Here is a 15495-nt window from a genome sequence, read left to right as displayed (position 1 = left end):
TGATTGTCCAAAAATCACAAAACAACAACAACATAATAATGGCTGTAATGGGTCAGACCAATGGTCCACCTAGCTCACTAACCTATCTTCTATCCATAGCCAGTGCCAGATACTTCAGAGAGAATTAATGGAATAGGGCAATTATCAAGTAATTCATTCCCTGTTGTCCAATCCCAGTTTACAGCAGTTGGAGATTAAGGGCTATAGGGTTATATTGTGAAGGCCAAAAGTGTAAATGGGTAACAAAAGAATTAGATAAATTTGTGGAGAATAGGTTCATTGATGGCTATTAGCTATTCTCCACAAATTTATCTAATTCTTTTGTAACCCATTTACACTTTTGGCCTTCACAATATCCCCTGGGAAGGAGTTCCACAGGCTGACTGCATGTTGTGTGAAGTACTTATGTTTGCTTTAAACCTGCTGTATATTAATTTATTTGGATCACCCCTGGTTCTTGTGTTACATGAAGGGATAAATAACACTTCCTGCACAGCATTAATGATTTTAGAGACCTCTATCACATCCCACCCCTTGGTTGTCTCTTTTCTGAGCTGAATAGTTGGTGTTTTTAATCTCCCCATCATATGGAAGTTGTTCCATACTCCAATGATTTTTTTAGCCCTTCTCTTTACTTATTCCAATTTTAATGTATCTTTTTTGAGATGGGGCAATCAGAACTGCAGTACTCAAGGACTGGGCATACCATGGATTTACATAGTGGCATTAAGATATTTTCTTATTATCTATTCCCTTCCTAATGGTTCCTAACACTATTAAGCTTTTTTGACTGTCACTGCACATTGAGCAGATGTTTTCAGAGAACTATCTAAAATGACACCAAGATCTCTTTCTTAAGTGGCAACAGCTGATTTAGACCCCATAATTTTTGTGTATAGTTGGGGTTATGTTTTCCAATGTGCATTACTTTGCACTTATCAACATTAAATTTCATTTGCCATTTTGTTGCTTAGTCATCCAGTTTTGTGAGATCCCTTTGAAACTCTTTGCAATCATCTTTGGACTTAACAATCGAGTAATTTTCTATTATCTGCAAACTCTGCCACCTCATGGTTTCCCCACTTTTCCAAATCATTTATAAATGTTGTACAGCACCTGTCCCAGTACAGATCCTTGGGGGACCTTCTATTTACCTCTCTCCACTGTGAAACCTAACCATTTATTCCTACCCTTTGCTTCCTACCTTTTAATCAGTTACTGATACATGAGAGGTCCTTCCGTCTTCTCCCATGACTGCTTACTTTGCTTAAGAGCTTTTGGTGAGGGAACCTGTCAAAGACTTTCTGAAAATCCAAGTAGACTATATCTAACTCGATCATCCTTGTCCAGATTTTGTTGACAACCTCAAAAAATTTTAATAGATTTGATGAAGCATGATTTGCCTATACAAAAGCCATGTTGATTCTTCCCCAAGAGCGTTTATCTCTGCGCCTGATAATTCTGTTCTTTATTATAATGTCAACCTATTTGCCTAGTACTGAAGTTAGGCTTACTGGCCTGTAATTGCCAGGATTGTCTATGGAGCCTTTTTTTAAAAATGGCTGTTACATTAGCTATCTTCCAGTCATCTGGTACCGATGCTGATTTAAGCAACAGGCTACATACCACAGTTAGTAGTTCTGCAATTTCATATTTGAGTTCCTTCAGAACTCTTGGGTGAATATTTCTTCCAAAATCTCCTTTACTGACACCTCAATCTTGGACATTTCCTCAGATTTGTCATCTAAAAGAATGGCTCAGGTGTGAGAATCTCCCACATATCCTCTGCAGTAAAGACCAATGCAAAGAATTCATTTCTACAATGGCCTTGACTTTCTTGAGTGCTCCTTTACCACCTTGATCATCCAGTGGCCCCACTGATTGTTTGGCAGGCTTCCTGCTTCTTATGTACTTACAAACATTTTTGCTGTTAGTTTGTGTGTCTTTTGCTAGTTGCTCTTCAAATTCCTTTTTGGCATGCCTAATTATACTTTTGCACTTGACTTGCCAGAGTTTATGCTCTTTTCTATTTTACTCATTAGGATTTGACTTCCAAAGTTTTTAAAGGATACCTTTTTGCCTTTAAATGCCTCTTTTACTCTGTTGTTTAGCCATGGTGGCATTTTTCTGGTCCTCTTACTGTTTTGTTTTAATTTGGAGTACACATTTTGTTTGAGCCTCTACTGTGGTGTTTTTAAATAGTTTCCATGCAGCTTGAAGACATTTTACTCTTGTGACTATTCCTTTTAATGTCCATTTAAATAGCCTCCTCATTTTTATGTAGTTCCCCTTTTAGAAGTTAAATGCTACTGTGGTGGGTTTCTTTAGTATTTTCCCCCCTACAAGGATGTTAAATTTAATTACATTATGGTCACTATTAGTGAGCAGTTCAATTATATTTAAAAATTTAACAATAATTTATTTTATAATGTTGTTGTTTTAAAGATGTCATTGAGCTATTCCTTTTACCCAACCTCTTGCAGTTTTCCCACCACTAATATTCACCATACATGCTTACTACTGTGGTCCACAAAACAGTGATGTCTTTGCAAAACATACCCAGCTAAGGAAAGATTAATTTAATAATTTAGGCTTTTGCATGTTCTCGCCTCTTATACTACTTCTAGCATGATTAAACTGTGGCAAGATTAAAGGGGTCAAGTTTGGGGGGAGGGATGTGACAGCAAAATGCTACTACCTCTTTTCACCACCTACAAATTCAAGATGATGCCAGGATGGATGACTTCATCCCTTCAAGGACTAGCTGCTGATCTGACCCTCACTGAAAAGCTCTGGGTGCACTGAATGAATGCTGTGTACAACCTGAAACTGAAAACTGGCCACTATCTCATGTTATTTGTGAATGGTAGTTGCACACAATATCATACACAATAGTGCAATAAAGTGTATACCTAGTTCATAGAATCATAGAATCATAGAATATCAGGGTTGGAAGGGACCCCAGAAGGTCATCTAGTCCAACCCCCTGCTCAAAGCAGGACCAAGTCCCAGTTAAATCATCCCAGCCAGGGCTTTGTCAAGCCTGACCTTAAAAACCTCTAAGGAAGGAGATTCTACCACCTCCCTAGGTAACGCATTCCAGTGTTTCACCACCCTCTTAGTGAAAAAGTTTTTCCTAATATCCAATCTAAACCTCCCCCATTGCAACTTGAGACCATTACTCCTCGTTCTGTCATCTGCTACCATTGAGAACAGTCTAGAGCCATCCTCTTTGAAACCCCCTTTCAGGTAGTTCTCATCCCTGCACAGTACAAGAGATATTTAGCAAAGCAGCAGGCCCAGACAGGCAGATCACCTATTTCTTCCAGTGTTGGATGGCATTCATAATGAAACTTGGGCAAAAAAAGAGTTTTCATTTGCAGTCAGTCCACACACCCAGAATTAAAAACACAGATGATGCATAACTTTTTCAGGAAGCACTATGTTCAGATTTCACTTGTCTGGACTAAACTTTCAGGTGTCCCACTGCTGAATGATGGTATTTGCCCTAGTCTGATTTTTTTTTAAATGAATTAATCCTTTAAGAACTGCAATATAAGAATTTTCTAATTACTACATTTAATTACCAAAAAAAAGTGAGTGAGTGAGTGGGACTTGACAGCAGAGAGATCCCTACATGGCCACTGACACCAGATCTCTACAGGCACACGGAGCAGTGCTGTCATCCTGGTGGAGCAAAGCAGGATCACCCAGCACTCCCAGCTGGTGAGTGAGAGTACATGACAGCAGGGCTACAGAGGGCTCCCTGCACTGCTACGTAAGTCATTCAGCAGTGGGTGGCCACGCCTGCAGCCAGGTGGCCATGCCTGCAGCCAGGGACGACTCCTCTTCCTTGCAGTCCTGCACAGAGATCTCCACTCTGCCCTTCCAAGACTGCAGCCTCCCCCTGCACCTTGTGTGCAGGGATCAGGTGTCATCAGCCCAGAGAGCTCTCTGCAGCTCCACTGCCACAGACTGACCCACTCACTCCCATGACAGCAGGGCTGCAGAGGACTCCCTCCAGGGCCACAGGACTGGTGACACCAAATCCCTGTAGGCACGCCGACAGTTACCGACCAATGGTTTCTTCATCAATTTGAGTGTGTCAACAGAAATCGATGTTTACTGACAGTTATCGATTAAAACTGTATCCTGCCAAACCTAATTATAACACAGGGAATGCAGTTTCCAAAAGAATGGGTGACAAAGAAGATGATAGTCATAGATGTTTTTTTTTTTAAATTGTTAAGTTGCTTACCTGTAGAGAAGGTACTTCACTTGAAGTACTGAGGCAGGATATAGCTGCTAAGCTAGAACTCCATTGGAAATCACTGGATGGCAACTGTAGTACCTTGCATACAGATAACTACAATGAGGAATAAAGAGACACTATCATAAACATGCCTCAAGCAAAGTCATTTGTATATCCATTTTACAAATTCTACTAAATCTTTGTTCTGACAGTAAATACTAAGGTAAAAACAAACAATTAAATTGCTCAAATTACATGAAACTACAGCAAAGGTTAGTTTTAGAGAGGATTATCAGAGGACAGTCACATTTGCGTTAAATAAATACCCAGGCATGCTTCAATCCCATGATTAATGACAAGTACAGGAACTCTAGATTCCAGTCTTCTGTCAACCAGACAGCAACTTGTGTCTGCCAACAAGCAGGCAATTGTTTCACTGAACTTATTTCTTTATTTAAATGTCTTAAATGTGATTTACAATGCCAACCATTTTTCAGATGATGCTCCCTCAGCACTTAGAGAAATTCTTCAGGAGATGAAGGCTGGAGAAGATACAACAGCCCCAGCTTGGCAGTGGTATGAGGTTTCTCAGAAAACCCATTGTTAAAGAACATAAATTCACCCCACCTTTACCCCTTGTCAAGGTTCCTTCCTCACTCTGAACTCTAGGGTACAGATGTGGGGACCCGCATGAAAGACCCCCTAAGCTTATTCTTACCAGCATAAGTTAAAAATTCCCCAAGGTACAAACTTTGCCTTGTCCTTGAACAGTATGTTTAAAACGCTTGGTGGTGACAACAAAGAACAGGGAAAGAGCCCATCTGGAGACATCTTCCCCCCAAATATCCCCCCCAAGCGCTACACCCCCTTTCCTGGGGAAGGCTTGATAATAATCCTCACCAATTGGTATAGGTGAACACAGACCCAAACCCTTGGATCTTAAGAACAATGAAAAATCAATCAGGTTCTTAAAAGAAGAATTTTAATTAAAAGAAAAGGTAAAACAATCACCTCTGTAAAATCAGGATGGTAAATACCTTAAAGGGTAATCAGATTCAAAACAGAGAATCCCTCTAGGCAAAACCTTAAGTTACAAAAAGACACAAAAACAGGAATATACATTCCCACCAGCACAGCTTATTTTACCAGTCATTAAACAAAAGAAAAGCTAACATTTTCTAGCTAGATTAGTTACTAACTAAACAGGAGTTGGAAGGCTGCATTCCTGATCCGTTCCTGGCAAAAGCATCGTAGACCAAACCCGTTGTTCCCCCCTCCAGATCTGAAAGTATCTTGTCCCCTCATTGGTCATTTTGGATGAGGTGCCAGCAAGGTTACCTTAGCTTCCTAACCCTTTACAGGTGAAAGGGTTTTTGCCTCTGGCCAGGAGGGATTTTATAGCACTGTATACCCTTCCCTTTATATTTATGACACTCCCAATTAAAGAAAAACATACAATTAACAACCTGTGCCAAGCATCGGGTTCATCTGCATGTATATCATTACAATGTCCCCAACTCTTCATTTGCTCTTGAATCTTTTAGATTGAAAGCTCTAAAGCACAGACTATATCACTATCTGCTTCTACAGCACCCAGCACAGTGAAGCCCTAATCCTGACTGGCACCTGGTTGGGTGCTACTGGAATAAAAATTGTAAATAATAGAACTACTTCTTATTTTGCACTAATATGGGTGTACCAGTCAGAACAATACTGTTAATGTATGAAGCACTTTCTTTTAAAAAACGTAAGCTCTAAATTTTGAGCCAATCTTAAGTTCTAACATTAGGTCCCCATATGGAGTGTCACAGATGTCATTTTTAGCAAGATTGCCACAACCAGCTGATATCCCAGATACGTATTTACACATTATTTTCAAATACAATTCACAAATTACACAGGTAAGAGTGATTCTCAACGCTACAATGGACAAAGCAGGTTTCTTTGAAGCCTTTTAGCCGGAACACTGGTTATACATTTTTAGATACAAGATGGTAAAATCATCCAAAGAAATGTGCTGGAGAAAATCATGACTATTGAATAGGGAAGGCAACTGTATCGGTACAATCAGTACAGCTGCACCTGTCACTCTGGTATTGTGGACATTGTACGTGGGAGTTGTACAAGGAATACACACTGCATTTGACGGAGGAGGAGAGACATATTCCCTATCAGCAAGAGAGACTGGAGACTACTATAGGCTCCTACAGATGTTAATTGCTATGCACTGAAGTGTTTTTTTGCTTAAGTGTTTCTTGGTGCATAGGTAAAAATATGTTCTTGACAAAAGAAAATTAATCAAAACATCCACTCACAATACAAGAGGCTTATACAGATTCATTTTTCATGGCACATGTTGAAGAGCAGGCACAGGATTATCAAAATCAATCTTAATATATTAGCTAATTTCTAAAAACGTTATTTAAATCACTAGAGTGCATCTGCTTTGAGAGATACCTATTAAATAAAAAAAACAATACAATATAAGGTTGCACAGAGAGAAAATACAAGAGTTAAGTTCTAACAGCAAGCTTTCACCTTTCTTATGCAGTTGCTACCACGGATTCTTACAAACCCATTCATCTTTTTCATGTGAGTTAGGGTCTCAGGTCCTCGACTATCCCTTGGGTCAAACTACACAATTGAAAGACTTGCTCAATTAGCATAACACATACACACCCACTTTTTCATCATCAGTTTGACAGCCCATTTACCTTAGCAACTGGTGATTGACCAATCTTCCAAATGATCAGCCTCTCTTTGTAGACTAGCCAGGCCCATCCACTTTCATCCACCTGCACACTTAACAGGTCATCAGCTACATCCAAAAAGACCATATAAAATTTCATGAAGTAATATGACTTCTAAAACTCTGTAGGATAGTCTTTAAGCTATCAAATCTTCGTTTTGGTAGGAAAAAAGGAAACTTTTTTCTAATAGATCCAATGCCACATGAAAAATTCTATGTCCTTTAGCTAATTAAATGCAAGACACTCATTTACCAAATATTGTTTAAAATACATTTCAATGTAACATACATTTCTCTCACAAAAGTTGAAAGTCACTCCAAGAAAATGACCCATTTACATGTTATTTACATCTTATTAGATAAGAATTGAGAGCACCAGAATCACTGAGAAAATTACTTAAAGTTATTGCAGATACAATATAAACCTAAAATAGTGAACCATTATAAAAAAGAAACAACAATGTACAGAAAAATCTCTGAAGAGAGATTCTTGGTTTCAAGGCAAAGCCCATTTTCCTGGGTTTTTGGAGAATGATAAGAAGATAATAATGAGTACCTTTTTCTATTTATCTGCTGGTTTTATACCATTATGTGGGGTTGGATTATATCAAGCTGATGTATCTGTGTTTTAACAGTTTGCATTATGTGTTCTTAAAGAACTATTAAAGCACCTAAAGTTTGAGATAGGTACAAAATAAATGAAAGAGATAAAAAAAGATAGACATATACACAACTTGATTTTTTTACTCAATCCTTTGGATTTGACACAGACAATCCCCTTTTAGAAAAGGAGTACTTGTGGCACCTTAGAGACTAACAAATTTATTTGAGCATAAGCTTGCGTGAGCTACAGCTCACTTCATTGGATGCATCCGATGAAGTGAGCTGTAGCTCACGAAAGCTTATGCTCAAATAAATTTGTTAGTCTCTAAGGTGCCACAAGTACTCCTTTTCATTTTGCGAATGCAGACTAACACGGCTGCTACTTTGAAACCTGTCACAAGAAGTTTGTTACTGAATTGATATCCAGATGACTGACATTTGAAAGAAAGTAGTTGAGTTGTTCTGTCATAAACAATTACAGTTTTACATGTTTTGAAGCTTACAAATGCTCAAACAAGTGACTTACTGCATTCAATTAAAAAGACGTGCTATCTTCTCCTCCTCCTCGCTCAAAAATCAACTATTTAAAAGTATAAAGAGATTACCATTTTTCCTTTATCTGATCCAATTCCCATGTGAAGAAAAGAGAAATGCAACCCTTACCATCAGCCATTCTTAGGGCCTCCATAACCTTAACAGGGAGAGAGGATCCAAAACTCTTAACATCATAGTTGATAGTCTCACTGGCTGAAGGATGTTGTATGACCCTTGTGGGTGTTGCTCTAAAAAAAAAAAAAAAAAACAACGCACCAGCTGTGATTAATTTTCTATGTCTCCTGCAATTTTAATATATAATATTTATTTCATTTTTAATTGTTTAAAAGATAGATTTGATTAAATGGCCAGGTTTGTGAAAAAGGGGCACAAATGCATATCTTTGGGAACACTCAAGACAAGTCCGTATATTAGGTTTCCCTTGTATTAATTTAGATGGAATAAATGGACCAAAGGTATTAACATAACCCAGTCACAGTCCAACAATAAACAGTGTTAAACAAAGGCTATGTCTACACTACACAGCTTTTAGCGACATGGCTGTGTCACTACAGCCGTGCCGCTAAAAGTCATGCAGTGTAGCCGCTGTTTGTCGGCTCTCCTGTTGACAATGTGCTGTTCACACGGGCACTTGTCACAGCAAAACTTTTAGCTGGAAAGAGTTTTAGAAGGAAAAAAACTTTGTGAGTCTCTTAGATGGTATTAAAGATGGTAATATATGTCCTGTTGGGTAAAAGAGAAGAAGTTGGTTGGTATGAGCTGCAGCTGCTGTAAAAAATTTAAAACTTTTGGGAAAATGAAAATAAGTTAGTTGAGATGGGCTGGAACTGATGTTATTCCTGTTGCTGTTAAAGTCAGATCCCATTTTATCTGCAATGGTGTCAGGGATATAGCTGGAGCTGGTAGGGGGTAACAATATCACCTCGATCGCTCCCTCTGACCCCATCTGCTCAGGACATCCCTCAGGATTAGGATGAAGAAGGCCTGGGGTCCCAGGAGACAGTGGGGGTGACAGCCATGATGGTTAAGCTCACTCCAGTAGCCTCAGTCTGATCTTTGCTCTGTATTCCCCCCCGCCCCCAAAGTCTCTCTCGTTTAAGGACCCAAAAAGGGAGTGAGGGTGGCATAGCCCATACTGTCATTATTTTGTCCACCAATTAGGTTTAATATCTGACACACCAATTTTGGTACATTAATTTCCAGCTCCACATCATCTGTTTTTAACAAGCATAATTTCAACAGATTATGTCAATGAAGACATTTTGGTTTAGACAAATCTAGTTTCTCTGTCTGGTTTTCTTGCATCTATTCCCAGCAACATTTGTTATTATAGGTTATTGTGACATTTTATGAACTTGCACTTTTTACCGTAAAACTCAAAATGATGGTAAATTTGTAGGCCTAATTATCACAGCTCCTTCCAGGAAGTTGTTGGGTTGCTATTAGATTCCTTTCTACTCTAATTCAGTTCTTTACAAATTTTCCCTGCTTCTCAGCAGGGTGCACTTTCCTTGCCAACATGCAGGAAAACACTGCAATAGCATCTTTCAATCAGAAAGACTGACTATCTCTGTAACCAAACCTGAAACCAAGGTCAGAAAGTGAGAATGGGCCACCATGCTAAACAGGCTGAAAGTTCAGCCTAGCAATTCCTCAGGGCTGAAAATGTCATCTGAGCAACACTTGTCAATCTCAAGAGCAAATAACGACTTTTGAGACTGAATTCTGAAGGGTTATATAACTGTTCTGGATTTATAACACTTCTGACCTATGTAGGATAGGGAACAATGTAATTTTTTTTGGACAGTGATTTTTTTAAATCCGTGGAAACTTTGACAACCAGAGGCCCAAAAACTAAAAAGGTACAATTGATAATCATTCTAAACATAAAATGAATGGAAATAATCATACGCTAGGCTTTAGTTCATGTGATTTTCAGGGTTACTACCAGCAGCCACAAAATTACTCAAGACCTAACAAAGACCTATGCCCCGTAATCTTAGAAATGTCAAAAAGAAAATGAACCCTATAATGAGCTAAAGGAAACACTGTTTGTTTATCTGAATTATGGCAGCATTAGGAGCCTTAGTCATGGACAGGAGCTCACCGTGCTAACTGCTGTATGAACACAGAAGAAACAAAAAATCCTTGCCCCAAAGTGCTTACAATCTAAGTGGGCAGACATCGTGCTTACATCGCCGACTTTAGGAATGGACTGTCCTCTGCACAATGCCACAAAGGAATTGGGTAATACACAAACCCCTGGGTGATCAAGCAGATTACTTGAACCACAGTCTAGGTCCCTACGCTCATAAAATGAACCATACAAGTTTCTGAAGAGCACTGCAATATTAAAACACACTTGCAGAATGAGGAAGAGAACCAAAACGTAGATGCCCACATCAAAATTACACTGGATTGACAAATCCCATCTCGCCCACCTACGCCACTGGGGCATTTCAGTTGTGAATGGGGACCCCCGCTGCAGACCGTTAATTTAAACGGCACCAATCAAGTTTCTAGCCCTTTGCAATGGAGGGATGATTTGACGCAGGGCCGGCGTCCCGAGCCGGCAGGCAGCTCAGTGCCTCCGGCCACGGCTCTCCTAGACACCAGCCCCGCGCACTTCCACCGGACAGCGCGGACATGCCACGAGCCGGGTCACTCTCGCTCCCGGTTGAGCGGGGCAGCGCAGGGGGGACAAACCTCTGGAGCACCAAGGCCCAGCCCAGAACCCACCGCCCCCGCCGGGAACTCACCGCGCCGACAGGGAGCCGCTCCTCCTCCCCACCGGGGAGAACAGCCCCGGGGAGCCGGCCGCCGCCGCCAGGGGCTTCCTGCCGCCCGGCCGGGGAACGGAGACGGCGGCGGCCGCGAGCGTCCTGCGGGCCGGTCCGCCCGGGGTGCGCGGGGAGCCGGGGGCGGCAGGGAACATGGTAGGAGGCGCAGGGAGGGAGTTGGCGCGAGCTCGGCGCCGCCTGGGGACCAACTGCCGGGGCCGGGCCCCGCGCGCGCCGCCAACGTAGGCGAGCCACGCGCTCAGCTCCGGGCGTCGCAACTGCCTACGTCACGCTCCCGGCCCGCTCCCCGAGGGAGGGGGGAGTCAGCTGGGGCCCGGGCGCGCGCCTCCGGCTGCAGGCGGGGGGAGTGGGAAGGCGGCCGCGCTGAGGTAATACCTCGCGCTGCCGGGCTGGGGCGTGGGCGGGGCGCGCGGGGCTCCACTGACCGCGAGCACCACGCGCCCGGGGCGGTGCCGTGCGTGAAGCGCTGCCCACAGAGCCGGGACCCGCGCGTGGCCGGGCTGTCGCTAGCCGGTGAAGCGCCGTTAGCACAAACAGGGGGCTGGACAGGGGTCGCCGGCGCTCGCCAGTCAGCAGCCTCTGTCAGCGTCCGGGCAGAGGCTGCAGGGGGGCGGATTGCGCAGCCTCCCGCACCAGGCCGGGGCAGTGGCGGCGCCGCCAGGGCCGGGTGATCCCCCAACAAGCGAGAGAAACTGCATTCCCGCGGGGGAGGCCCCGCCCTGTCCTGCGGCTGCCAACCCTCCAGGAGTGTCCGGGAGTGTCCAGGAATTAAAGATGATGTCGTCCAGTGAAAGCTCCAGGAATACGTCGGACCACAGTTGGCAACCGCGCCAGAGGTGCAGCCAGCTCCAACTGTTGGACGGTCTGAGCGGGAAGGAGCGTTCTGTGTCCAGGGGCCGCAGGAGTGCTGACTGGGCTGGGGGGTGGAACTGAACTCCATGCCTTGGCGGTTCTCCCCACAGACTCGCTCAGCCCATCAGCATCCGCGTCTGGGCGTGGATTAAACCTTGGGGTCAGGCAGTGTCAGATTTAGGGGCAGGTGACGGCCGGGGGGGCTGCCGGGCTCGGGGGGATGGGGGGCTGTTTTTGTTAGCGGGGAAAGGGAAAATAGCATGTTTGAAGTAACATGTTTCAGGTACTCCGTGCCTGGATTCGTTTTTCATTAACCTCCTAGAATGTTTTGGACCTTCGTAGAATCTCGTGGAACCTTCCAGACTTTCTGAGACCTGCATTTATGGAGCCTAGCGTGCAAACTTATCGTCTTATATGACTGGGATAAATCATGCATGCAAATAATGCATCAAACTCATGAAATGGGCTACAAATGCAATTAAAAAAAAGGTGTTCAAAAGTTTAACAAATGGCGGGGGTGGGGAGAACCAAAGATGTTCTTTGCCTGGGGCACCATTTGGTCTAGGGCCAGCCCTGAGGTGTGCCCAACCCCCTTTCATTTCAAGTGAATAGAAAGAAGGCAGAAATTTCCCTACACCCCTTCTGAATTTCCCCATCATCCACCCAGTGATCAACTGGTTACATGCAGTGTTGCCTATTTAGTCTGTTGGAAATTTGACTTAAAATGTAAACATTAATACAGACTTTAAAAGCATATACACTGAAAAAGCATAGTAGGTTTGAAAAGTATGAACAAAGATTAGCTTCTCATCCAGCTGTGTTTTTTATGACAATGTTGACACATTCATTTTGGTGATGTTGGCCAACCTAATAATTTCAAGTTATGATTTGTAAGCAAGGTCTGAATGAGCCTTCCCCTAAGAGCCAGTAATGAGCCGGGAAGTGGCGGGGAAAGGCTTCAGGACCAGACTGTATTTACATGAACACACCTACTCTGCCTAGGTATCCAGCAGACAGAGCTGTGTTGCCCAAGTGATCAATTTTGGCCAGTGTTGAGTTACAAATCACTGTTATATTGAATGCAGGAGTAATTAAATGTTATCAAAAAGAAAAGGAGTACCCGTGGCACCTTAGAGACTAACAAATTTATTAGAGCATAAGCTTTCGTGAGCTACAGCTCACTTCATCGGATGCATTGGGCAGCAGAACTGTACTAAGCTTGTCCTGATGGGGGGGGGGGGTCGTACTCAGTGCTTAATTTGTGCCAGTGTATGCCAGGGCTGGGTCCCAGCACATTTAGGCTTGGCAGTTTATAGCCCTGGGACATCTGGGCTTGCCACATCAGCTATGAAAGTAAAAAACTTGCTTGAGTCCTGGCACCTCTTTCATTACAAATAAAGCATTGGTCACTCTCAACAGAACTGCACTAGCTAATCAGGGGGCTTGGATGCCAGATCCCAGTGGAGAGAGAGAGGATAGGCTTTGCCTAAAAGTCACAGACACTGTTTGACCTGCCCCTCTCCCCTGTTTAAAGATGAACTGATTAGGCTCCATAGAGTGTCTTTGATTTTTTAAGTAACCCTAGAGCTGAAATCACTGATAATCAGGTCTAAGTGCTTAGACCTGCTGTGGGATAGTGTTTCTGTGGAAGAAACAGCCCAGCCTGCACTAACAGTGAGGTTCTCCCACTGAGACCTGGGTGGAATCTCAAGAGACCGACTTGCAGATGTCACACTGGCAGGTGGCATCAGAAGACGACAGCACAGGATCGTCGGCAACAGAGCAGTGGAGTGAACGGTGGCACAACAAACAATAGTGGCCAGAGCGAGCGGCTGGAGTGAGTGGTGAGCAGCTGGAGGCACAAGCCAGGTGCATTCTCCTCCGGACCCCCAGGGTGAGAGGTGAACTCGCGTGAAAGCACCTCTGAACTCTGGGTCTCCACTGACCAAGGACAACAACTCTGAGTGGGGTGTGGTGGAGGAGGAGAGGCACGTTAAAGTAACGCTTGTGTGTTGGATTATGTTTTAGTGACTTTGCGCCAGAATGCTTGATTTGGGACTGGGAAACTTATATACATATCCTAGTAGGACAACATTTTTAAATGCATTATTTGCCAAGGTCATTATCTCACATCATCACTATTTCAAGAGGTCATTATCTTGGAGAGTTTCTGTACTAAATATTTATTACAATATAATTAATTTTTACATAAGAATGGCCATACTGGGTCTATCTATGCCCAGAATCCTGTCTTCCGACCATGGCCTGTTGGCTGTTCTGTTCAAAAAGAATGAACAGAACAGGCAATCATGGAGTGATCCATCCCTTGTCATCCGCTCCCAGCTTCTGGCGAACGGAGGCTAGGGCCACTCTTTATTGCATCCCTGCCCATCCTGGCTAATAGCCCTTGATGGACCTATTCTCCATGAACTTACCTAGTTCTTTTTTTAATCCTGTTATAGTTTTGAACTTCATAACAGCCCCTGGCAAAAAGTTCCACAGGTTGACTGTGTGTTGTGTGAAGAAGTACTTCCTTTTGTTTGTTTTAAACCTGCTGCCTATTAATTTCATTGGGTGACCCTTATTGTGTTGTGAAGTAGCAAACAACATTTCCTTATGCGCTTTCTCCACACCTGTCAAGATTTTATAGCCCTTTATCATATCCTCTCTTTTCCAAGCTGAAAAGTCCTAGTCTTTTTAAATTTCTCCTCATATGGAATCTGCTCCATACCCCTAATCATTTTAGTTGCCCTTCTCTGTATCTTTTTCAATTCCAATATATCTTTTTTGAGATGGGGCGACAAGAACTGCATACAGTATTCAAGATGTGGGCATACGATGTTTTATATAAACGTGGAGGAGCTTGGTTTGCCAGAGTGATCAGCAAAGCCAGTGCTGACACCCTCTGTGAAAAGGCAACAAAACACCAAGCCTCTGGACTGCATCAACATGCAGAAAGCCTTATAAGCCAGTAACTGTCAAAGCCAATTTTAGAAGTACTTAATGAGGCTGTTAAAAATGCTGGAGACTCGCACAGTTTATGCAAACAAATATGGCTTTCGCATCATACTTTCTATTTAAGCAATACTACAAACTGGAGGCCAATGTTAGGTGCATTGTCACTTGTTAATCCTGAAGTTGGACACTGATTCTAAGCAAGATCAGCAAATGCTCACTCTCTTTCTGCAAGAAACAACTGACTGGTTAGAAGCATGTGGTGCAACAGTGAAAGACTCAACAGTTGAAAAAGTGAAGAACTCTCTCACCACATTCAAAAGATGTGCATACATCACTGATGAATGCACCGATGCAACTGGGCATCAAGAATTAAGTCATTGCTAGGCCCCTACCAAATTCATAGTCTATTTTGGTCAATTTCATGGTCCTAGTTTTTTAAAAATTGTAAATTTTATATCAGATATTTAAATTTGAAATTTCACAGTATTGTAACTGTAGGGGTCCTGACCCAACTCTGAAGGCAGCAACTCAGAATTATGGATGGCATGGTATGATATTGCCACTCTTACTTCTGTGCTGCTGCTGGCAGGGTGCTGCTTTCAAAGCTGGGTGCCTGGCCAGCAGCAGCTGGTCTCCGGTCTCCCACCTCTGAAAGTGGCACAGAAGCATGGCAATACTGCGACCTTGTAAAATAACCCCACTACACTAACCTTGTGAAACCCCCC

General features: G+C 43.0%; 1 protein-coding gene across 2 annotated transcripts in view; it reads right to left on the bottom strand.

Annotated features, from left to right (window-relative positions):
- NUP133 (nucleoporin 133) overlaps nt 1-12766 on the bottom strand; it is a 62868-nt gene extending 50102 nt beyond the window's left edge. Inside the window, exons 1-4 of one of the 2 annotated variants that reach the window (XM_038394434.2) lie at nt 10919-12766; nt 8268-8386; nt 6967-7070; nt 4259-4366 (exon numbers count right to left, since the gene is read on the bottom strand). In XM_038394434.2, the coding sequence (XP_038250362.1) occupies nt 4259-4366; nt 6967-7070; nt 8268-8386; nt 10919-11094 (507 nt within the window). In that variant the 5' untranslated portion in view covers nt 11095-12766. The remainder of the gene's footprint in view (nt 1-4258; nt 4367-6966; nt 7071-8267; nt 8387-10918) is intronic. The other variant, XM_038394435.2, reaches the window with a different exon arrangement.
- Nucleotides 12767-15495: the final 2729 nt, after the last annotated feature.

Source organism: Dermochelys coriacea, chromosome 3 (genome assembly GCF_009764565.3).
Source record: "Dermochelys coriacea isolate rDerCor1 chromosome 3, rDerCor1.pri.v4, whole genome shotgun sequence".
Taxonomy (NCBI): domain Eukaryota; kingdom Metazoa; phylum Chordata; order Testudines; family Dermochelyidae; genus Dermochelys; species Dermochelys coriacea.
Note: the sequence above shows the minus strand (reverse complement) of the source record. Positions and strands in the feature narration are given on the sequence as shown.